The following is a 23,396-nucleotide window of genomic DNA, read 5'->3' as shown; positions in this document are numbered from 1 at the left end:
GTCTCTAGACCTGAGACCCCGACCTCTCCTTCCAGGCAAAGTCACACGAAGAGATGCTGCTTGAGTTCCTGGAGCTCTGGGCTGCTCACTCTGGGTGGTGACCACACAGAGCAGAACCGCTGGAGAGACAGGCCCTGGCTCTCCCTCGCTCGGTCACCAGGTCACGGGGAGGTCCCCTGAGGCCAGAGGTGACAGAGCGGGGGGTGGGCACAGTGACCAGCTTGCATCCTCAGAGCCGGCCCTCGCTTGTGTTGCATGAGCCCTTCTCTGACGGTGGAACAGGACTGAGTGCGCCCGACTTCACAGCGTGACACGGTAAGCCCAGCTGCACCGTCTGGGCTGGTCTCTGCTGGGACACCCATTCTTTGCTTTTCATCTGCCATGCATCCATTTATTTTTCTTACTGTTGGACTTAATATTTTTTTATAGTGTAGCTGCTTCACAGTGCCGTTTTAGTTTCTGCCACAGCAAAGGGAATCAGCTATACGTGTACATATATCCCCTCTGTGTCGGATTTCCCTCCCGTTTAGGTCGTCACAAAGCACTGAGCACCTCTCTGTGCTATGCGGCAGGTTCTCATTAGTTATCTGTTTTACATATTTGTCGTTGTCCAGTCATTCAGCTGTGTCCGGCTTGTTCTGACCCGTGGACTGCAGCACCCCAGGCTTCCCTGTCCCTCACTATCTCCCGGAGTTTGCTCAGACTCATGTTCCGTGGGTCGGTGATGCCATCCAACCGTCTTATCCTCTTTCGTCAGGTAATCTTCCTCTGATAATCCTTCTCCTCCTGCCATCGATCTTCCCAGCATCAGTCTTTTCCAGTGAAACAGCTCTTCCCATCAGGGGGCCAAAGGATTGGAGCTTCAGCTTCAGCATCAGTGTTTCCAGTGAGTATGCAGAGCTGATCTCCTTTAGGATGGACTCGGATCTCCTTGCAGTCCAAGGGACTCTCAAGAGCCTTCTCCAACACCACATTTCAAAGGCATCAGTTCTTCAATGCTCAGCCTTTTTTATGGTCCAACTCTCACACCCGACTTCCCTGGTGGCTCAGACAGTTAAGTGTCTGTCTACAATGCGGGAAACCTGGGTTCAATGCCTGGGTGGGGAAGATCCCCTAGAGAAGGAAATGGCACCCCACTCCAGTACCCTTGCCTGGAAAATCCCATGGACAGAGGAGCCTGGTGGGCTACAGTCCATGGGGTCGCAAAGAGTCGGACACGACTGAGCGACTTCCCTTTCACTTTCACTTTCTCACATCCATACACGACTACTGGAAAAACCATAGCTTTGACTATACAGAACTTTGCTGGCAAAGTGGTATCTCTGCTTGGAAATATGCTGTCTAGGTTGGTCATAGCTTTTCTTCCAAGGAGCAAGCGTCTTTGAATTTCATGGCTGGAATCACCGTCTGCAGTTATTTTGGAGCCCAAGAAAATAAGATCTGCCACTGTTTCCATTTTTCCCTATCTATCGGACTGATGCTGAAGCTGAAACTCCAATACTTTGGCCACCTCATGCAAACAGTTAACTCATTGGAAATGACCCTGATGTTGGGAGGCATTGGGGGCAGGAGGAGAGGGGGACAACAGAGGGTGAGATGGCTGGATGGCATCATCGACTCGATGGACATGACTTTGGCTAAACTCCAGGAGCTGGTGATGGACACGGAGGCCTGGTGTGCAGCGATTCATGGGGTTGCAGAGTCGGACATGACTGAGCGACTGAACTGAACTGAACTGATCTGCCATGAAGTGATGTAAATGTTAAAAGACACACACACAAAACCAGAGGCCCCCTGGGCATCAGGCATCTTCTTAAGCAGCAGGAAGGGCCAGATGTGGGTCTCAAAGTGCCCCAGACACGCCCCGGACCCCTCGAGGTCACCAGGTAGCAGGCAGCCAGTTCTGCCGGATTTCTTTCCCACCCTCCAGCGTGGCCCGTGGTAACACAGTGTCTGGATGACCATCGCTTCCTGCTCACGGGACCTGACCAGCAGGATGTCATCGAGGTAATGGGCCAACATGACACCCTGTGGAGGGAAAGCTGGTCAGGAGCCCCGGAGCTCACACAGTTGACCAGATGTAAGATGTCCGGGAAGAAAACCCTCCCCAGGAGATGCTGCCCAGGGCGGACACGTCTGGGCGGCTGTGACAACGTCAGAATCAGGCCAAAGAGCAGAGAGGAAGCCAGAGACTGCACTTGGGGCCCTTCGCAGCCCCAGACCCGCCCCAGGAGGACGGCAGGGCCCACACGCCATGCTAAGGGGAGGCACTGCGCTCACGGCTGGCCCGGGGGCTCCTTCCTGGGTGCGGGGCCGTGTCACCAGCCCATGAGGCCGAACACCGCCTCCGATGGAGAAGGAGGAGGGATGTCTCCCTTGGGGCAGCTGTTAGGAAGCCGGGCAGAGGCTGCCACCTCCTGGCCCAGGGAAGTTGCCTAGTGGTAGGAGCGGCCTGCTTCATGGCTAACACCCTGCGGATTCCCAGAGGCCATTGCCCAGGTAAACGGAGGCGGGCAGCAGACAGCAGACAGGAGCAAGGGGCCAAGTGGCTGAAGCCACAACTGCGTGAAAGGGTGTGAGAGGGAAGAAGGGAGCGAAGCGGGGAGGAGGGAGGAGAGGTGGGCAGGTGAGCAGGCAGACAGGTGAGCAGGGGGACAGGTGGGCAGGTAGATAAGGGGACAGGGGATAGGTGGGCAGGTCAGCAGGGGGACTCGTGGGTGGCGGACAGGGCAGCGGGTAGATGGGGGCAGGGGGGGACAGTGACATCACCGAGTCCGTGAACATCTTGGTGACGAGCAGTTAGTGGAGTGGGGCTTGGTCAGGCCTGGGGCCAAGAGTTCACACCCCAGGAAGCGGACCGGCAGAGCCAACCCCAAGGGGCCTGGGGGCCTCTGCGCCCTGAGACGGAGGCGGCAGCTAACACCACGTTTTTAAAATAAACTTTGAGGATAGTTTTACAAAGGAGAGTTGCAAAGATAAGTTCACCGATACCACCGTACGCCTACCGCATCCCAATACCAGTGTCTGAGCAGAGTGCGGGGTGTCGGTCACAACGGCCACTCCCCAGGGCTCCACTGTTACTGACGAGAGCCCACGTGGTTCTCAGCGTCCTCGAGTCCTTGCCTGCTGGCCCTGCTCCGCACTGCGCCCCGTCCCAGGACCCACACCCACTGGCTGTCCCGTCTCCTTGGGCTCCTCTGGGCCATGACAGCTTCGATGACCTTGGCCGCGTGGGGGTCAGGGGCACAGGAGGACACCCCTCTGCTGGGGTTTGCCAGCTGTCTGGGCCGCAGTCAGACCAGGGCTGTGCGTTTGGGCAGGAAGACGTGGGGTGAAGTGCCCACCCGTCGCGTCCCATCGACACAGCCCCCGACACGGCTCACCCTGGTGGTGCTGCCTGTGATCGCCTGGCTGAGGGGCGCTGGCCAGAGCCCGAGGCAGGGCCGGAAGGAGGTGCTTCCCCCCGAACGGGGGAGGCTCCACGCACGCTCCTTTGGATTCTTCTGCACAGGCCGTCTCCCTCCTCTCCCACTGGCGTGGCCATCCTTCCTCTGGACCAGCACGGATCACGGATGTCGTTCAGCATCGTGGGTTCTCATCACCTCTGGACCAGCACGGATCACGGATGTCGTTCAGCATCGCGGGTTCTCATCAGTCTGTTACTTAGCCTGTCGCTCAAGGCGCCCCAGCCGTGGCCACGGGGAGCCCTGTCAGCCAGCTCCCCTGACAAGACAGCTTCCCATTAACCGAACAATTATTAGATGAGGCCAGGAAGAGGGAGAAACAAGGAGGTCACTGGCCGGCAAAGACCGTTACACAGACGCACGTGAGTGCACACGTGTGCACACGCACGCATGCACACACACACCCCCCGTGGACACAGAGACAGGAGCGGCCCAGGCAGCTCAGGCGGGGCCCTTGGCACAGGGCCCGTGCAGGGTGGGCGTCTGTCCCCCGGCCCAGCGCCTCCGACAGAAGCTGCTGCCTTCTGCACCCTGCTGGCTCCCACGAGCCTGCCCTGCCCTCAGGAGGGGTGGCCACCCTGGGTGCCAGAGGGGGCGGTGAGGGTCTGAGGGTCAGGGAGCCGGGCGAGGCCAGCACTTCCCCTCCAGACATCATTTCCTGTCTCTGACCAGCTGTTGGAGCCAGAGGGAGTGGAAACGGGCTTCCTGGGGCAGGTGTGGACGGCTCCCCACGTGGGCCAGGCTCCCTGTCCAGGCAGCGGGCCCAGGGCAAGGGGGCCTCAATCAGAGGCCTGGACTTGAGGGGGTCTGAGCCAGGCTTAGTCCCCAGCAGCCCGGTCCCCAGGGAAGCCTCGTTTCCTGCCCGCAGAGGGGCTGATGTGGGGAAACGTGGTCAGGTCACCTGGGCCAGGGGCCCGGCGCAGCGTCAGCACTCGGCAAGCCAGGTCAAGGAGCCAGCTCTGACCTCTGGGAAAAGGTCAGGACATCTGCTTCCAAGTCAGAGGCAGACAGTTCCAGAAGCGAGGCCAGCACGGTGGCGACTGTCTCATCTCTGCAGGAGGGCGGGTCCAGGCGGCCAGCCCCCAGCCCACGGCCCGACTCCCACCCCCATCCAGGACTTCCACTCCCGCTGGCCCCTCAGGCCACAGCTCGGCTTCACCAGCTCGAAGCCCAGGCTGGGATGTCGGGGCCCCCCTCCTGCCCCTGTGGACGCGGGGCAGGATTCTCGGCGCCAAGGGGCAGCTGGGGGCAAGGGGTGGATGAGGGGTCCTGGCTGCCCCTGCTCTAAACAGGGAGAGGAAGGAGGTGGCGGAGCTGCTGGCTAGCACAGGCCGCACTCTGCTGGCTTCTAGAAGGCCAAGGCGTCACCGCAGATACAGTGACAGCTGTCTGGGGCACCTGTCCTCCCTAGCTGAGGCCCCCGAGTGCCCTGAGGACCCACATGATGAGACGTGGGAGAGGGGTGATTTCAGCACGAGAGGGGAGCTGTGCCCAGGCAGCCCTGGAGGACCGCAGCGGGGGGACCCTGCTGCTCCAGCTGGCCCAGAAGGGACCCAGACCGGGGGCTCACCACGTGCCCCCCCCAGGCTGCGCTGGGTCCAGCCGCCCACGAGCACAGCCCCAGGGTCTCGTCAGGAGATTTAATCACAGACTCGTGTTCCGACAGAGCCTCAACGTGGGTGCAGAGAGGGGCCCGGCCCCCTCCCCCTGCACACTCCACTCTAAATTACTCATCTGTGCTGCTGAAGCATCAAAAATCAAGTGTCTTTTTGGAAAATTTTGATGTCACAGAACATTTCGAAAGGTGTTTCGTAAGACAGTGTTTCGATAGAGAAGTTCATATACGGCCTCTCCCCCAAAGTCCTGCAAAGACAGCAGCCCCAGGCAGGGCTCACTGGGGGTCCAGCCTTTGCACACTCCTAGGACGGGAAGCTCACCCCCACCCAGGCACCCTCTCTCACTCGCCCACTTCCTCCCAGGGTCCTCCATGGCCCTGCCAGGAGCAAGGGCACACCCTTCAGGGAGGCCTCACTTACCTGCTCGTGTCCTGGGGGCTTGGGCCAGGGGAGGGGCGGCAGGAGGGCGGAAGCTGGCCTTGCCCCCACTCCCCTTCCTCCCTGCCCTTTTTCTGGGGCACCCAGAGGCGCAGTTCCTGGGTATGCTGACAGGCAGATGGGTGACCAACCTAACCCAGCTCCTCAGCGGGCAACTGCTGTCTGAGGTCCCCACCCAGCTGGAAACCAAAACCACAGTGGGAGGGAGGGGAGGGGGAGGGAGGAGAGGCTGGGGAAGGGAGTGGAGAGCAGAGGAGAGCAGCCGAACCTCCATGGAGCCTTGCGGTCGAGTCAGGGTGGCCAAATGCCAGATGCTGGCCACCAGCCTCTTTGTTCTGGTAACAGGCAGGCTGGGCAGGAGGTGGCGGGGGTGGGGTGCGCCATGCTCCTGGGTCTCCAAAACTGCGGGTCCTCCCCCTAACACACACACCCGCCTTCCTGCCCCCGTGGGCCTGCACCTGGGGTCCTGGGGGCAAAGTCTCAGCGGCGAAAGGTGCCCCGCAAGCAGTGTGCGTTTTCCTGCCGGGCAGCAAGGGGCCTGCTGGAGGTCTGAGGGGCTTGGGTGGCTGGGGAACTGGGGTCGGAGAGGGTCCCCCAGGGGAGCGGGCTGGGGGCTGGCCTCCTGCCCTTGGAAGTGCTCTCACAGAGAGGGGGAGCTGAGAGGGCTGGGGGGGTCCACAAAGGGGGCCATCGGAGGTTCTGGGCCCTTGGAGGCGCTGGACAGTGAGTGTCTGTGCTGGCAAGGGGGGGGATGTGAATGTGAGTCTGTGTGGTGGGGTCTGTGTCTGTGATGGGGTGTCTGTGTGCGTGAGGGGGTATCTGTGTGTGATGGGTGTCTGTGTGTGTGGTGAGGTCTGTCTGTGATGGAGTGTCTGTGTGTGTGTGGTGGGATGTATGTGTGTGCAAGAGGGTGTCTCCGTGTGATTGGGTGTGTGTGTGTGATGGGATGTCTGTGTGTGTGTGGTGGGATGTATGTGTGTGCAAGAGGGTGTGTGATGGGGTGTCTGTGTGTGTGATGGGGTGTCTGTGTGTGATGGGGTGTCTGTGTGTGTGATGGGGTGTCTGTGTGTGATGGGGTGTCTGTGTGTGTGATGGGGTGTCTGTGTGTGATGGGGTATCTGTGTGTGTGATGGGGTGTCTGTGTGTGGTGGGTGTCTGTGTGTGATGGGGTGTCTGTGTGTGACTGGGTGTGTGTGTGACGGGGTATCTGTGTGTGATGGGGTGTGTGTGTGCGTGGCAGGGTCTCTGTGAGGGATATCTGTGTGTGAGGGTGTGGGGGTAGGTGTCTGCAGCAAAGACCCCCTGAGGCCACCCCCAGAACACTGGGAAGCCCTGCAGCTGACCCCGTCCCGTCAGACCAGGATGCCGGAGACGGCTGGTGGGGGTTGGTGCCCAGCCCCGCGCCCACCGGCTGGACGTGCCTGCCCGCAGCTCCTGGGCTCCGCCATGGCCGCCACAGCCGCGCTCAGCTACTTTGGGCCCCACTTTGCCGTCATCAGCCCCGTGTCCGCGGACAGGACCACCTATGAGGCCTTGCACCACTGGGGTGAGTGGGGCGGTGGGCGGCCACTGCTGGGGAGGGGGCTTCAGGAGCAAAGGCGGCTGGGGAGGAGCCCTGGGCTGGGGTGAGGACTGCTGAGAGGAGCGGGGTCAGAGGCAGGAGGGGCTGCCCTGAGGTCCCAGCTCCCCTGGGCAGGGCCTGCTTCTGCCTGCGTCTTCCCTGGGCCCCTGGGGCAGTGTGGGTATGTCGGGAGGTGTCCAGGCCCCGTCCTCCATGTCCAGGAAGGGGTGCTCGCCCACGATGAGGCCTTGAACAGCTCACAGAAATGGCATCCTATCCCCCCAGCCCCACCCCTGGGGGTCTTGGCCTCAGGAGAGACCACCAGAGGCTGAGGAGGGCAGATACAGTGAAAGCGGAGGCTTGCGGGGTTACCACGGTCCTAGCCCCAGGCCTCCCGTTTTTATCTCGAGCCCCAAACCCCAGAGCCCCAGGAGCAGGAAGCCTGGGGCCGGGCCTGGACTGATAAGATTACCAGCCTGTCAGCTGGGCCTGGGGGCAGGGACGGGCTTCTGATGGCCCCTGGGGAAGGGGAGAGGGGGCGGGCGGGAGGGGCAGTGCAGGAAGGGGGGGGGGGTACATCCATGCTGAGGAGACGAGGCCCCTTCAGGGCCCCCAGGAGCCCAGCAGCCCCGAGTCTCCTCTTGCGCACCCAGGACCCCTGCTGGGCACCCTGACACTTCTCTCTGCCCCCAGCCTTCTCCGCTGGAATCGCCCTGGCTGCACTCCTGACCCTGGGGGCCGTGTTGAGCGCCGCAGCCACTGTGAGAGGGGCCGGGGGCCTCATGGCTGCGGTGAGTGCTCCAAGCTGGGGGCCGAGGGAGCCCACCTCGCCCGTGTCCCTAAGGAAAGCAAAGCCCAAGGGGTGTGGGATGGCCAAGACCCCCCAACCTGGGAGTCAGGACCCCCCATCCAGAACAGTCGGAACCCCCCACCCAGGAGTCAGGACCCCCCCCCCGACCTGGGAGTCAGGACCCCTCCATCCAGGACAGTCAGAACCCCCCATCCCAGAGTCAGGACCCCTCCACCTGGGAGTCAGGACGCCCCCACCCAGGACAGTCGGGAACCCCCCACCTGGGAGTCAGGACCCCTCCACCCGGGAGTCAGGACCCCCCACCCAGGACAGTCAGAACCCCCCACCCAGGAGTCAGGACCCCTCCACCCGGGAGTCAGGACCCCCTCCACCCAGGACAGTCAGAACCCCCCACCCAGGAGTCAGGACCCCTCCACCCGGGAGTCAGGACCCCTCCACCCAGGACAGTCAGAACGCCCCACCCAAGATCCCCTACCTGGGAGTCAGGACCCCTCCCCCAGAACAGTCGGAACTCCCCACCCAGGAGTCAGGACCCCCCACCTGGGAGTCAGGACCCCCTCCACCTGGGAGTCAGGACCCCCCACCCAGGAGTCAGGACCCCCTCCACCCGGGAGTCAGGACCTCCCCACCCAGGACAGTCAGAACCCCCCACCCAGGAGTCAGGACTCCTCCACCCGGGAGTCAGGACCCCCTCCACCCGGGAGTCAGGACCCCTCCACCCAGGACAGTCAGAACTCCCCACCCAGGATCCCCTACCTGGGAGTCAGGACCCCTCCACCTGGAAGTCAGGACCCCTCCACCTGGAAGTCAGGACCTCCCCACCTGGGAGTCAGGACCCCTCCACCCAGGACAGTCTGAACCCCCTCACTTGGGAGTCAGGACCCCTCCACCCAGGAGTCAGGACACCCCCACCCGGGAGTCAGGACCCCCCCACCCAGGACAGTCAGAACCCCCCACCCAGGAGTCAGGACCCCTCTACCCGGGAGTCAGGACCCCCTCCACCCGGGAGTCAGGACCCCTCCACCCAGGACAGTCAGAACCCCCCCACCCAGGACCCCCTACCTGAGAGTCAGGACCCCTCCACCTGGAAGTCAGGACCTCCCCACCTGGGAGTCAGGACCCCTCTACCCAGGACAGTCGGAACCCCCTCACTTGGGAGTCAGGACCACTCCACCCAGGAGTCAGGACACCCCCACCCGGGAGTCAGGACCCCTCTACCCAGGACAGTCAGAATCCCCCACCCAGGAGTCAGGACCCCCCACACAGGAGTCAGGACCCCTCACCCAGGAGTCAGGACCCCTCCACCCGGGAGTCAGGACCCCTCCACCCAGGATAGTCAGAACGCCCCACCCAAGATCCCCTACCTGGGAGTCAGGACCCCTCCACCTGGAAGTCAGGAACCCTCCACCTGGGAGTCAGGACGCCCCCACCCAGGACAGTCAGGATCCCCCACCTGGGAGTCAGGACCCCTCCACCCAGGACAGTCAGAACCCCCCACCCAGGACCCCCTACCTGGGAGTCAGGACCCCTCCACCTGGAAGTCAGGACCTCCCCACCTGGGAGTCAGGATCCCCTCCACCCGGGAGTCAGGACCGCTCCACCTGGGAGTCAGGACGCCCCCACCCAGGACAGTCAGAACCCCCCATCCCAGAGTCAGGACCCCTCCACCTGGGAGTCAGGACGCCCCCACCCAGGACAGTCAGGACCCCCCCACCTGGGAGTCAGGACTCTTCCACCCGGGAGTCAGGACCCCCCCACCTGGGAGTCAGGACCCCTCCACCCGGGAGTCAGGACCCCCTCCACCCGGGAGTCAGGACCCCACCACCCAGGACAGTCAGAACCCCCCACCCAGGAGTCAGGACCCCTCCACCCGGGAGTCAGGACCCCCTCCACGTGGGAGTCAGGATCCCTCCACCCAGGACAGTCAGAACCCCCCACCCAGGACCCCCTACCTGGGAGTCAGGATCCCTCCACCTGGAAGTCAGAACCTCCCCACCTGGGAGTCAGGACCCCTCTACCCAGGACAGTCGGAACCCCCTCACCTGGGAGTCAGGACCACTCCACCCAGGAGTCAGGACACCCCCACCTGGGAGTCAGGACCCCTCTACCCAGGACAGTCAGAATCTCCCACCCAGGAGTCAGGACCCCCACACAGGAGTCAGGACCCCTCAACCAGGAACAGCCGGGACCCCTCCACCCGGGAATCAGGACCCCTCCACTGGAGAGTCAGGACCCCCCTACCAGGAGTCAGGATCCCTCCACCCAGGACAGTCAGAACACCCCCACCCGGGAGTCAGGACGCCTCAACCTGGGACAGCCGGGACCCCTCCACCCAGGAGAGTCAGGACCCCCCCACCTGGGCACCCTTCCCCAGGGGTGGTGTGATGGGCGTTCTACCTCACCCCCATCATCCACGGGGGCTTTGAAAGGCAGCGTCGGCCCTCCTGGCCTTAGGTGCTGGTCAGAGGCTCGGGGCAGTCTGGTTCTGTGACACAGGAGGCTCTGGGAACACAGTTCGGATGAATTCCTCCCTTTGGGACGAGGCCGGGCCCAATCAGTCCCCCCCGTAGGTCAGGACTGGCCGTGGCCCCTAGACCCCGGGCTCCTCCCGAGCGGCACGCCCTCCGTGGCAGCCACCGGTGGTGGGGCTCCCTCCCCTGCCCCGATCTCGCCCCTTGCAGGGGCCCTTGCTGCCCGCATACCTGCTCCTCCAGTGGCCTGTCCTGCTGCAGCTGCCAGCCCCGCCTCCCCAAGGACTGTGGTGCCCGCTGTGGGCTCAAGCTGCCCTCTCTCGCCTGAACCGGGGCCTCAGCTTCTGGCTGGTGCCCTGGGCTGCCAGCTGCACCCCCAGTCCCTCTCAGGTTCCCCAAAACACCAAGTCCAGCCTTCCTGGGAATCCATGGGTCCCTGCGGTCCCACTTTCCTGCTGCCAGCTCTCTTTGCCTGCAGACCCCACCCCTACCCTCGGAGCAGTTCATGGGGTGCCCCCCCCCGGAAGCTCCTGCTGGGGGCTGTGTTTCCCCAGGCGTACCCTGAAGCTGACAGCCCTGGGCTCCCTGGCAGCCTTCTGGATCCCCACGGCTGGCGGGGTTCTCGGCCAGCAGTGTCAGCAAACACCTTGAGTGACTCCTGGGTTGCAGACATCTCCAAGGCCAGGCAGCTCAGTGGGTAAAGAATCTGCCTGCAATGCAGGAGACCCAGGTTTGATCCCTGGGTCGGGAAGATCCCCTGGAGGAGGAAATGGCAACCCACTCCGGCATCTTTGCCTGCAAAATCCCATGGACAGAGGAGCCTGGTGGGCTGCAGTCCATGGGGTCGCAGAGAGTCGGACACCACTGAGCGACACACCAGGGCCGGGGGCAGAGTCGCCTCCCAGAGCCGGGCCGGGCCCTGGTGTGCTAAGGCCCATTCGGCAGCTGGACCCCAACCAGGACCCCACAGGAGCGCGGGCAGTGCTACCAACCTGGCCTGGGGAGGGAGGGAGGCCCCAGGGGCATCCGGCCAGGCAAGCGGACTGTCCCCCCGGAGGGGAGCCCGAAGGCCTGGGGCTGCCGCAGGGGCTCGCTGCTGGAGGTCGAGGCTGCTGGCAGCGGGGCCAGACCCCGAGGTCCCGGCCGGGACAGCCTGCCGCGTCCGCCGCCAGGGGGCGCCATAGGGCCGGGCGCAAAGCCGCGGTCTGAAGCTGCTTCTGCCGAAGGCTCCTGTCGGCCAGGCTCTTCCCCCGCTCCCCCAGCCACCGCGCTCTGCGCCCTGCTCTGGGGCAGGGACCCCGGAGCACCAGGGCCTCGGTTCTGCTTCCCTGCCAGGGACGCGGCTTGGGCTCCACGACTGGCCTCCTGCTGCACTCCAGCCTCCCGTGGGCCCCCACCCAAGACAGGAGCCCAGCACTGCCCCTGGGCGGGTTAGGGGGGAGCAGGGGGCCGGGGGACCCCATCCTGCGCCCACCCGGTGAGCGGGGGGCCTGTGTGCATCCCGGGGTGCGGTGTTGTGTCTCGCCTCTGTGTGTGTCAGGAGCGTGCGAGCCCCCCGGGAGGGCTAGGAGAGGGCGACCTTTCCCGTCCTGCCCCCCATCTTCCTGCTGCTCCCCTTCCTGCCCCCGCCCCCTCCCAAACAAGCCTGGCACACAGGGAATGAGCGGCTGAGAGCAGGGCTGGCCGCTGCGCCAAGGAAGCCATTTGGATTTATTTATGTTGTTGTTTAGAATCAGGAGAGAGGGCGGCGGGCATGGGGCCCACGGCACCCAGTGCCTCAGCGCACAGGCGGCCCATGTGCCACCCAGGACCCTCCGTGCAAGGCGGGCGGGCGGGCAGGCGGGCGGGCTGGGGTGATGCTCCCTCTCCCGGGGAATGGAACAGTTCCTGGAAAATGCTAGTCCCTTGAGCTGGCTCCAGGCCTCCAGCCTGGGAGGCAGTGCTGCGCAATGGCTTCCAGATGGGGAAAGGGACCCTTGGCCAGCCTGGGGGTGGGAGGAGGAGGAGTGGGAGGAGTAGAAGAAAAGGGAGGAGGGGGAGGAGGAGAGGGAGGAGGGAGAAGAGGGAATCGAGGAGGGGAGGAGGAGAGGGAGGAAGAGGAGGAGGGGGAGGAGGAGAGGGGAGGGGAAGGAGGGAAGGGAAGGAAGGGGAGGAGGGGAGGGGGAGAGGGAGGAGGGGGAGGGGGAGTGGGGAGGAGGGAGTAGAGAGAATCCGAGGAGGGGGAGGAGGAGAGGGAGGAGGGGAGGAGGAGAGGGAGGAGGGAGAAGAGGAGCGGGAAGGAGGAGGGAGGGGAGGAGGGGGAGGGGGAAGGGAGGAGGAGGAGGGGGAAGGAGGGAAGAGAGGGGGGAGGAGCGGGAGGAGGGAGGGGAGGAAGAGGCATCCCAGAACCATCTGGAGACTGAGGCCTGGTGGACCCCTGGGCAAGCAGGAGGAAACGTGGGGTGGAAGCTGGTGGGCCTCCCGCCCCTGAGCGGAGCTGGAGGTCCCCGTCCCTGCATGGAGTCTGGGAGCCGGTGGGCTGGACCCCCCCATCTCCTGGACGCAGCCCCCCAACCAAGTGTGGAGCAGAACAGTCTTCTTCGTCCCCATCCAGCCCGGGCACTGTCTGTGTGCCCGTCTGCACCTGGGTGTCCCTCCATGCTGGCCATGGACCCCGTGCTGGCTGTGGACTCTCTGGTGTCACCCCAGCAAGGCCCTGGGTTGGGAGAGCCTGGCCACACCGGCCCCAGAGAGTCCTGCTCCCGGGAAGGAGCGATACCGGACTCCAGACCCCTGGCCAGGTGGTCAGCAGGCGGACTGACCATCCAGAGCTCCCGGAGGAGGCTCAGCCCGAGGCCTGAATGGGAGCATCCCCAGCACAGAGTACCAGCCAGGCCACAGTGGGGGCCGTCCCCGGGGCAGCCTGGGGTGAGCCTCTGAAACGACCCGCAAAAGAGCTTTGCGGACGTGTGTGTGTTTTCTGGGGAGGGAGCAAATATTCATCAGCTTCAGAACCCCTGTGAGGGAAGGTCCACCAGAGCCCGAGGCCCGGGCATGGGCAGGAGGTGGACAGGCCTGCTGGGTCCTGGGGAGCACACCGGTGGGAAGAGGAGCACCTCTGCTGGGAGTCACCCATCTCAGGGTGGCCAGCGGGCCATGCTCTTGGCTAGAACGCCAGCTCCGGAACCTCTGGGAGGCCTCTTTCAGAAAACCAAGCAAAACCAGCTGTGCCTTCTGGAAAAGGCCCTTCCTATCCAAGCGATTCCCTGATAGCTCAGTCGGTAAAGAATCTGCCTGCAATGCAGGAGACCCGGGTTTGATCCGCGGGTCAGGAAGATCCCCTGGAGGAGGAAATGGCAACCCACTCCAGTATTCCTGCCTGGAGAATCCCACGGACAGAGGAGCCTGGCGGGCTCCAGCCCATGGGGTCGCAGGGTCGGACAGGACTGCGTGACTAAGCATAGCGCTTCCAAGTGCAGCCAGCGTCCCCGAGCCGCCCCTCCAGGCCAGACCACTTGAAAGCGGGTGCTTGCTCTGAATCTGAATCTCGGGCTCAGGGAAGGCCCGCCCGGCCTTTCTGGGGTCGGTGCCTTTCCCGGCCGCAGGCGCAGAGGGCAGGTTTCTTCCTCATCCCGGGGCCTGACCGCCGCCTCCCTGGGGCCCTGGGAAGCCAAAGCCGGCCATGGGGGCCTCCCGAGAAGGGCCTAGCGAGGCCCAGGATGCAGCATGCCCGCCGCCCCAGGTCTGCCCGCGGCAGGGGGAGCCGCCAGGCCACGGAGGGGCCTGGACTCAGGGTGCCTCCTCCCCTGCCCCCTCACAGGCCTTCCTGAGCTTCGCGCTGGTGTTCTGCGCCCTGGTGCAGGCGGCCTTCTGGAGGGCCCACAGCCCCACTCAGGTGAGCGCGGCTCCGTCACGCGGGGGAGGGCCCCTGCTCCCTCTCCCGCGGCCACCGGGGGAGGCAGGCGGGTATGGGGACCACGCTGGGGACACTCTCTGCCTGCGGGCTGGCCCTCTGCTGGGCTGAGAGCGGCAGCTCCCGGGGCAGGAAGTGGGCAGGACCCCTGGGGCCCAGAAGATGGCACCTGGGGGACTGAGGGAGGGGAGCCTCCCAGGCCCGCAGGGTTGACTGGGGGGGTCGGCTCCAGAAAACGCACCGTCAAGGGCTGCACCTCTGACCGGGGCCGGGCCTGGCCAGGAGAGAGGCCTATTCGCAGCAGGGGCTGCGGGACAGGCGATGGCGGGTGTGGGTCCCTTTCGGGGGGGCTCCGTTCTCCTCTCCTTCCTCCGTCCACCCACTGCTACGTCTCTGGGTGTTGCTGGTTCTGAGGGACCCTGGGGCGGCTCGAAGCTGGCAGGGAGGGAGGCCCCAGTTCTGAGATAACGCAGTCACGTGGGACGCTGGCCCCCGGACAACAGGGCTTGAATCCTGTGGGCCCGGGTCTAGGGTGGGTGCTACCCTAGGGAGGAGGGCAGGGCCACAGCTCAGGAGGGACCGCTCCCAAGTGACAGGGGCAGGGGCAGCCTGGCCTTCCAGAAATTCTGCCTGAACTCCAGGCCCTGAGTCAGAGCTGAAAGCCTGCCTGGGAAACGGGACTGGTCAAGTCCCTGAGCAGAGCTGAGTCCTCCCAGACCAGGTCAGAACTTCTGTGGCCAGACAGAGGAAATGGGCGCCCGAGAGATCCAGAGAGATGGGGGACGCAGCCCCAGATGGGCTTCTGTTTGCAGAGGCCGAGGACTGGTGGGGCCAGGAGGGTCCAGAGTCGGCTGAGGCGGGGGCGCCGCGGGTCCATGTGGCCGATCCCAGCCAGGGCAGAGCGAGGCTGGCTAGCACCAGTGCTGCCCGTGGCCCCAGCAGGCTCAGCTTCGCTCCCCAGCCGAGCTGTGAGTCTGAAGGACAGCCCCTGGGTGCCCCTCCCAAAGGGGCTTCTCACCCCCGCGCTGCTCCCTCGCTGAGCGGCCAGTGCCTGCAGAGGCCTCCACCCAGTCCCCAGGAGCGGACACAAGCCAGGCAGGAGAACCCAGGCCCAGGCTTCGCCTGTGGGAGCCCAGCCCAGGCCAGACCCCAAAGCAGTCCCTGGGGAGCCCTGTCCAGACAGGCTTTCTGAGACCCCGAGCGCGCCTGCCTCCTCTCTTTGGGCTTCAGATTCCCCTGTACCCCATAAGGACCAGCCCGGGGAGACCACGACCAGTCCTGCTGGAGGACACTGCTGGGCGCTGGTTTAGTCTCTAAGTCATGTCCGACTCTTGTGACTGTAGCCCGCCAGCCTTCTCTGGCCATGGGATTTTCCAGGCCAGAATACTGGAGTGGGTTGCTGTTTCCTTCTCCAGGTGGGGGGGTCTTCCTGACCCAGGGATTGAGCCCAGGTCTCCCGCGTTGCAGAGTCTTTATCGACTTAGCCACTCGGGGGGCCCTGGAGGACCCTGGATTTCCAGGCAAAACCCTGTGCAGGCAGGTGACCAGCGGCCTACATTTGACCGTGTATCGGGGATCCCGGCGGCCCCGGCCCCTGGCTGCAGGGCACCCCAAGACGTTCATGCAACATGCAGAGGATGGCTGGGTCAGGAGACCAAGCTCGTGCTGCATGCTTTCAGGTGTGTGGCTACCCACTCTAAAGCCCGGAGGGCTTCCCTGGAGACTCAGTGGGTAAAGAGTCTGCCTGCAGCGCGGAGAGCCGCATTCGAGCCCTGGTTTCCACGATTCTTGCCTGGAGAATTCCGCGGACAGTGGAGCCTGGTGGGCTGCAGTCCATGGGGTCACAAGAGTCGGACACGACTGAGCGCCTCACACTTCCACCCTTTTTCTTTACCCACCCTGGCCCTGCCCTGCCTTACCCGCAGTGCGGGCCTAGATCCCCCGTCCCCCCGCCGCCGCTGAACTCCTCGGAGTTGAGGGGGCGTCCCCAGACCTTGCAGGGCGGTGCCATCCTCTCGGTCTGCAGAGGGAGGGGCTCAGGCCCATGGGGGTGGGGAGGGGCCAGGTCACCCTGGCAGAGCCAGAGCAAGAGGGGGCCACCGTCGGGACTCTTAGCCCTGAGTCAAAGCCTCTTTTCCCGTAGCTGCCCAAAGATCACCCCAAACTGTTCACCACCACCCTGGCATCATCTGGGGTCACCCACCCCTGATCAGAGAGGAAAAGGGCATTCCCTCTGCTTCTTGGGGGGCTCGGAGCCCAGAAAGGCAGCCTCGGCTCTCAGAGACCAAGGAGCGTCGAGCTGCTGGCCCACCCCCCGGGAGCTGCTGGGCCAGGCGAGGTCAGGCTCACCACGCGGGCGGTCCCTGCTACGACGGCTGCCAGGGTGCCCGGCCGGGCAGCTCCGCCAGGGCGGCTGCAGCCCCCTCTCCTGACTCTGACGCTGCGTGTTTACAGCTCCAAGCCCAGGGCTGGCGGTTCTGCAGGGGCAGGGCCCACAGGCCGAAACCCTTCTAGGGCTCCCGCTCTGGGAAGGGGAAGGGGTGGAAGCAGACGGGACCCAGCTGGGCTTCCTCCGTGCACGGCCCCCGCCACCCCCAACAGAAATCATTCTGGTCTGTGCTGTGCTGCCGCTGGCCTTTGGGGTCCAGTGTTCAGGGCCCTGGCTGGCCCCAGTGGGGGCTGGGGCTTCCTGCCACACCTGAGTGGGCGCAGGGGGGCCTGGGTGGGGTCAGCCCTGCGTCCCGCACTCCTGGGCGATCGGCCCACCTTCCTGGGTCTCCGTGTCCTCGTCTGTAAAGGAGTGTGAAGACCTCCCTGTGTGTGGGAATGAACGAGCACGGGGGAAGGGACGAGCGGAACCCGCCTGCAGCCGCCGAGCCCAGGTCTGACCTCCATCACCCGCATTCACGAGGGCGCAGGCCCCAGGTGGCAGGGGCTGAGGAGCCGCCTGTCCTGTGCCCCTGACCCCGGGCACCTGGGGGGCCTTGGCGTCGAGGCCAACCCTGGCCAGCAGATCCCTCTTTCCATGGGGTCCTCCTAGAGGCAGGAACAGAGACCCTCAAAGGGCTGTGCGGTTTGCTCTAAGAGGTCTGTTCACCCCCGTTTCTCCCCTGGCACCCCCTGAGATATCCTGAAACACGGGGTCCAGATGGCCCACCTACCTGAGGATGCCCATGACTTCTGGTGGCCCCAGAGCCATCCTGCAGTCCCTGACCACCCCCCGCTCCCGGCCCCCGGCCCCCTTCCCAGCTTCAGGCCCTGGTAGGTGCCCTGAAGCTTGGCGGGCACTCAGCAGGACTAGGCGGTCGTGCTGTGAATACAGGACTTGAGAGCGCCTGAGAGGCGCTCTGCCCAGTCCCCAGACAGGAATGCGGGTGATGAATTGCCAGGCCCCGCTTAATAATTCAGGCACGGATTGAGTGCCGCGGTGCCCGAGCTGGTGAAAGGCTGCCCGTCCCCCAGCTCCCGGGCTGGGCCCCGCCCCTCAAGGTCACTCCCCACCCCCATGGTCCAATAGCTGCCAGAGGCGGCCCTGGGCCACGGTGGGGTGGGGGGAGGGAGTTGCTGTGCACACAGCCTGCAGCTCCTACTGCCCTGGCCCCCCAGGCATCCCCCACCAGGCAGGTTAGCAGACCATGGGAGGCGTGGCCAGTGGCAAGGTTGGGAGGGGTCCTCATGGGGAGCTGGGCCAGCAGGGACACCCCAGGCCCTTGCTTTGCATTCAGCAGCCTAGAAACCCCATCCTGAGGGGTATCCCCAGAGCCCTGGGAGATGAGGCTTAAGGGTTAGGGCACCCTGCAGGGAGCACCCAAACCTCAGGGCCCAAGGGCCTCTGAGACCTCCCAGCACCCCTGGACTTCTCTCCTAGAGACACACAGGGCCCCTGAGCCCAGGCACCAGGCCTCGGGAGAGTCAGACCGGCCCCCACGTCCAGGCCAGGGGTCTCGGGCAGGAGTGTGGCTTTGTCGGAACCACCTCTTCACCTGAAGGAGGAGCTCGTGGACCCCACTTCTGGGGTCGGGAGGGGGTGGGGAGGTAGGAGCGGGAAGAACCCACAGCTCAGTCCCAGTGGGCGTGCCCTCCAGCCAGTGTTCCTGGTAGCAGCACCTCGCCTCAGAGGGGCCAGGGTCTCCCTGGGGCCTAGTGGGGGGTAGGGGGGGCTGGCCCTCATCACGGCCTCCTGCACCCCTGACCCCAGGCTGGCTCTGCTCCCCCCACAGGTCCCCCCGAGACCTCCTCCCACGGAGACTAGGACAGCCCAGCCGGTCTCCACCCCCAGGAGAGGGCCCCTCGCCAGGCCTCCTGCAGGCATGGCTGGCCTGGCGCCTGGCCCCCCGCCCAGGACGCTGCCCACCTCCCCCTCGGGTAGGGAACAAAGCGGCTGGAGCATCTGGGAGGCTCGGAGATCTGAGTCTCACCAAGAGGGCGATGAGCTCTGAGCGCGATGCTGGGGGTGCAGATCCACCTGTCCCTACAGGGGCTTCGGGCAGCACTGGGCAAGACCGCCCCCCGCCCGCCTGCCCCCAAGTCCCCCAGGCTGGGAGTGGGGAAGCCGCTTCCCTTATGGAGGGCGGGGTGAGTGGCCAGAGCAGGGTACCCCCCGAGCACCCGCCCACCTATCCCAGTGGGCACCCGACTCGGGGGCAGGAAGGGAAGGGAGGCAGGGCTCAGGGTCTCTGAGGCAGGGAAGGAGGGCAGGGGAGCTCAGAGGCCTTGCCCGTGCCAGACCAGTGACCCCAGCACAATCACCAGACTCCCTGGAGGACGCACGATTCCAGACTGCCTCTGGAGAAGTAACTTGGCAAAGAGAGGGCACTTCAGAAGGCACAGGAGGGGACGTTTAGCTGGGCAGACGGAAGGGGGCCTGGGAAGTGGGCACAGAGTGACGGCAGAGCCGGCCAGGCCCTCGTTGCTGCTCTTCTCGGTCGACCCCAAGGGCCCTTGTCAGCCCTGGTGCCCATGGCCAGCCCTGGGCCCTTAGGCCTTGCCTGGACCCCGGCTGCCTGGGCTTTCTGGAACGTACTGGATGGTTCTGGGGGAAGACCCGGAGCATCCCTGTGAGCTGAACTCTGGCACGAGGCGGCCCCTGGCCATCTCCCCCAGGCCGCTCTCCCTCCCCACTGTCCATATTCAGATCAACAGAAGCAGGTGGACACTTAGGCCAGGCCCTCCTCCCACCGTAAGACAACAGCTGGTTTACCCTGCAGGACCCCCAGGAGCGAGAGTAGCATCAACAATCATTCTTGGGGAGAGGTCCCCACAGCTAGAGCATGGGAACCCCTGTGACCAGCACCCGGGGGATGCAGGCCCTGCTCCTGGGGGGCCCAGTCCCGAGGGAGCAAGAGGAGGAGTCCGGTTGAGCACCGCTCAGCACCTGTGGGTCGTCAGGGGGTCTGTCAGGAATGTGAGCTTCGCCAGCATGGCCTTCTGGTGCCCTCTGCACAGGTGGAGGACGCAGTGCTGGACGCCTACGACCGGGCCTACGAGCGGGCACTGAGGAGCGTGCCCGGAAGCGGGCGGCAGGAGCTGGTGGTCATCCAGGACACGGTGAGCCTGTGGGGGCGGCCTGCCATCCAGAAAAGGGCCACAAGGGAGCAGCCCCCCAGAGCCAGCTGGCCGGGTGCAGAGCTGAGGGCCCGGGTCATGGATGCCACGGCGGGGCAAGGCGCAGGGCAGAGCGCACCTGTCTTCCTCCGCCCTGGGAGGCCCGGCTTCTGAGTCCGCAGGGCTGGAGCAGAGTGCGAGAGCCCGCGTCCACACGTGAACTTCCAGCTGGAGGTGGCACAGCCGGTCTCGGTGCCCGCAGGCCAGGCTGCTGGGAGCTGGGTGCCCCCTACAGAGCCAGCTGCCTGGCCCTGAGCTCCTGTCCTGGCCAGGGGCAGGGCCGGGGGGAGGACGTCGTGCCTCAGTTTCCCCTCTGCCCCTGGGGTTCTCAGAGCAAACCGCCTCCCTCTTCCGCCCCTGCAGTTCCAGTGCTGTGGCAAGCGCTCACCCCTCGGGCTCCTGGAGGGCTCAGAAGCCGGCCTGTGTCAGGGGGAGGAGGCTGCCAGACAGGTGAGGGGAGGGGCCCGCCACCATCCCTGGGGCCTCAGCCCCAGAGCAGGGCGACACCCGCCCACTGGCCCCCCAGACCATCCCAGGGAGGCGGCTGGCCTGGGCTGGGTTCACTTGACCGAGCTGGGCCCGGGTGCTCACTCGTTCGCACAGCTCCCAGCTTGGGAGACTGAGACCCTCCCGTCAGAACCCCCTAGAAGGGCAGGGGAAGGTAGGAGACCCAGGGGCTGAGCTGTGCCGAGCGCCCGCAGAGCACATTGGGCAGCTCCGCCTGTGCCGGGGTCCCTGAAGCCGGAAGGACATTTCCTGGAAGGTCAGCCTGGGCCTGAATCTGGCCACAAGGGCTTCGGAGGCAGGGAGCCTCCTCTTCCCGATGACAGTGGCCTCCCCTCCCCGCAACCCCTGGCTCCCTTCCCCCACTGGTCAGGAACAAACTCACCCCATCTCTGGCAAGAGGCTCCTGGCCACCCTCCAAGAAACAGACAGGAGGATGCAAATGGCTGGAGGCCCAGCCCAGATGGAGCCAACACAGTGCCCTGGGCCCTGGTGCTGTGGGGGGTGGGAGGGGTGGTGAGGGCAGAGGAGGGATGGGGGAGGCCCCAGGTCCTCACCTGCAATGTGGGGGTGAAGGCCAGCTTCTTGCACCTTCTGAGATGGCAGGTGACATGGGAGACAGTGAAGGCCTTGTGGGGAGGAACCCCTTGGGGAGGGGGCAGGAGGGCGGACCCCCAGTCGCCTTCCAAAAGGAAGTGCAGCCATGGGGGCGGGGATGAGAGTTTGTCAAAGGGATTCAGGGGCAGATGGATAGACAGACACCAAGCCGGCCTCCTCTCCCCTCAACCTCGGGCTTCAGAACCCAACCCTGCCTGCCCCACCGCACCCCCTGTCCCAGCCTGCCCCCAAACGCCAAGTCCTTCCCCAGAGCCGAACGCCGCCTCTGAGTGGTTCAGAGCAGGGGCGGGCCCCTCCCTCTTCCCTGGAGACAAGGTGCCTCGGTGGACACAATGCCCTGGGGAGGCCGGGGAGGTTCCGGATGCAGCAAGAACGCCCCTCCCAGTTAGCCAGTGCCCTTTCCTCACCCTCAGTCGGGTACCTGGGATCCGGAGTAACTGGGACTCGGCCTGCCCTGGAGGGGCAGACACACAGCCCAACACCGCGCTCAGGGGCCACTCAGAGGCAGGCCCCGCTGGACCTCTGGGGCCCGTCATCCCCACAGAGGCAGGTTCCATCCTACTGTCTTTGCCTGTTTTCAGCACCTGTCCGGAGCCGGGGGCGGTTGTCCTGGGACAGGCGGCACCCCTAGCCTGGGTCCCAGTGGCCGCTGCGGCCCCACGCCCCTGCAGAGGCGCCGAGCCCCGGCCGGCAGGGGCGGGCTGGGCCCACACACTGTCCTCTGCCCAGGACTGCCTGCAGGGGATCCAGAGCTTCCTGAGGGCGCAGGGGAACGTCGTCTCCACCCTGATCGGCCTGGGCCTCGCCTTCACGGTAGCTCTCACAGACACCCGAGGCCCCCACCCCCAGGGTCCTGGGGACCCGCAGGGCTCACCCTGTACAGGGACCAGGGAAGAACAGGCCTGGGCGTGACGGGGCCTCCCCGACTCCCTTCCCCCAGGGGTGGGGGTGAGCCCCCAGAGCTGCTGGGACACGTGCTCTGCCCCGCCCCACCAGGTGTACGCAATGCTGCTTAGCTCCTTCATCTGGTTCAGCATCCGCTCGGGCAGATACTCCGTGAGCCAACGGTAGGCCTGCCTACAACCCGCCCCCACCGCCACCTCCCCAGAAGGGTCCTACGGGCCTGCAGGTGCGGGCGGGGTGGGGGGGTGGGGCGAGAGCACCACTCCTTCCCGCTCCCACCTCTGCCCAGCTGTGGGGCCCCTGGATCGAGGGCCCAGGCCGATATCCTAGAGGAGGCGCTTGGGGGGCAGCAAGCTCTCCGCCAGGCAGGCTCCGCCCCCTCCCCGCCCCCGCAGACCCCAGGTGTAAGGCGGCATCTCTGGGGCCCCCAGGACAGCCCCCTGCCTCTAGCCACGCTGCGGGCTCCTCCACCATTGACCCGGCCCCTCTGCTCTGGGCCCCTGCTTGCCCTCCGGGCCCAGCCCCTCTGCGTCCTCACCGTCCCTCTGCCCCTCAGGGCCCGCAGCCGCCCTCCCCAGGAGCCCAGAGTCTACAGACGCATACAGGAGGGCTCCCCGTCTCAGCGCCCGTCCAAAGCGGACGCTTCCGGGGGCCGTCTGAGTCCAAGCAGACACTCGGGTCAGCTTCTGCTGCTCCGGGACACCCACCCGCCTACCCACAGAAGCGGAGATGCTGCCGTCTCAACTCGCATGTGACCCTCGTGGGAGGGGAGGAGCTGTTTCCCTCCACGTGGTGGGGGGGGGGGCAGAGGAGGCTTGACCAGACCAGCACCTCCACTGAAGCAGACGGGGGTTGGGGGAGCAGGGGTCAGCCGCAGACTCTGGGGAGAGGCTGGGGGCTGAGGGTGCGGGCAGAGGGAGTAGAGGGCGGGCTTGGCAGGGCTCCCTGGCCCCCCACCCCCAGGCTCTGGGGAGATGGGAGGACCCGCTGCAGGCTCGGGCAGACTGGGGACAGTTCAGTTCTGCACAGCGTCAGGACTGAGGCCGCCCCCGCGCCGGCTGCTCAGCGAGACCACTTCCCCTCCTCATACGGCCCCCCATGCTCACGTCCCAGGCAGGAGGGCTCCAGCTCCCCTCGGACCCTCCAAGCAGGACTATCTGCAGGCCCAGGTGCATAAGTGAGGCCACCCGGGTGACTTCCCTGTTGTCAGGAGAAATCACTCATGCAGTGACGCCATGCGCACGGTCCCGGGGGTGCCTCCGAGAAATCCTGCCCGTGGCCGCCGCTGTGCCCACCACCCGACCACCTGCCGACTGGCATCCTCCGCTCAAGCCCCAGAGCCCTGGGCGGGACACCAGACTGGCCCAGCCCAGCTCGGGGGCCCCGTCGTAGCTGCCAAAGGAGAAGGAAACACGGCCTGTTGAGCTTCCACCAAGGGGGTGCGGCCCCGCCCCACCGAAACCTGCAGAGTCTGCTTCCTCCCGAGTAAGGAGCAGCGTCTGTCAGGTGCAGCC

General features: G+C 65.3%; 1 protein-coding gene across 2 annotated transcripts; it reads left to right on the top strand.

The window, feature by feature from the left end:
- Positions 3,545 to 23,131, top strand: TSPAN32 (tetraspanin 32). 2 transcript variants are annotated; one of them, XM_018043010.1, is made up of 9 exons: positions 3,545 to 5,856; positions 6,950 to 7,064; positions 7,773 to 7,870; positions 14,161 to 14,235; positions 19,699 to 19,800; positions 20,221 to 20,307; positions 21,709 to 21,792; positions 21,976 to 22,046; positions 22,439 to 23,131. In XM_018043010.1, the coding sequence occupies exons 1-9, from the start codon at positions 5,452 to 5,454 to the stop codon at positions 22,635 to 22,637; spliced, it is 1,236 nt and encodes a 411-aa protein (XP_017898499.1). In that variant the 5' UTR covers positions 3,545 to 5,451; the 3' UTR covers positions 22,638 to 23,131. The 2 variants fall into 2 exon arrangements, with proteins under 2 accessions (XP_017898499.1, XP_017898500.1); XM_018043011.1 differs by lacking the exons at positions 3,545 to 5,856; positions 6,950 to 7,064; positions 7,773 to 7,870 and adding an exon at positions 12,687 to 13,268 and having other exon boundaries at positions 22,439 to 22,972.

This window comes from Capra hircus, chromosome 29 (assembly GCF_001704415.2).
Source record: "Capra hircus breed San Clemente chromosome 29, ASM170441v1, whole genome shotgun sequence".
Lineage (NCBI taxonomy): Eukaryota > Metazoa > Chordata > Mammalia > Artiodactyla > Bovidae > Capra > Capra hircus.
This window is presented reverse-complemented; position numbering and strand designations above follow the sequence as displayed.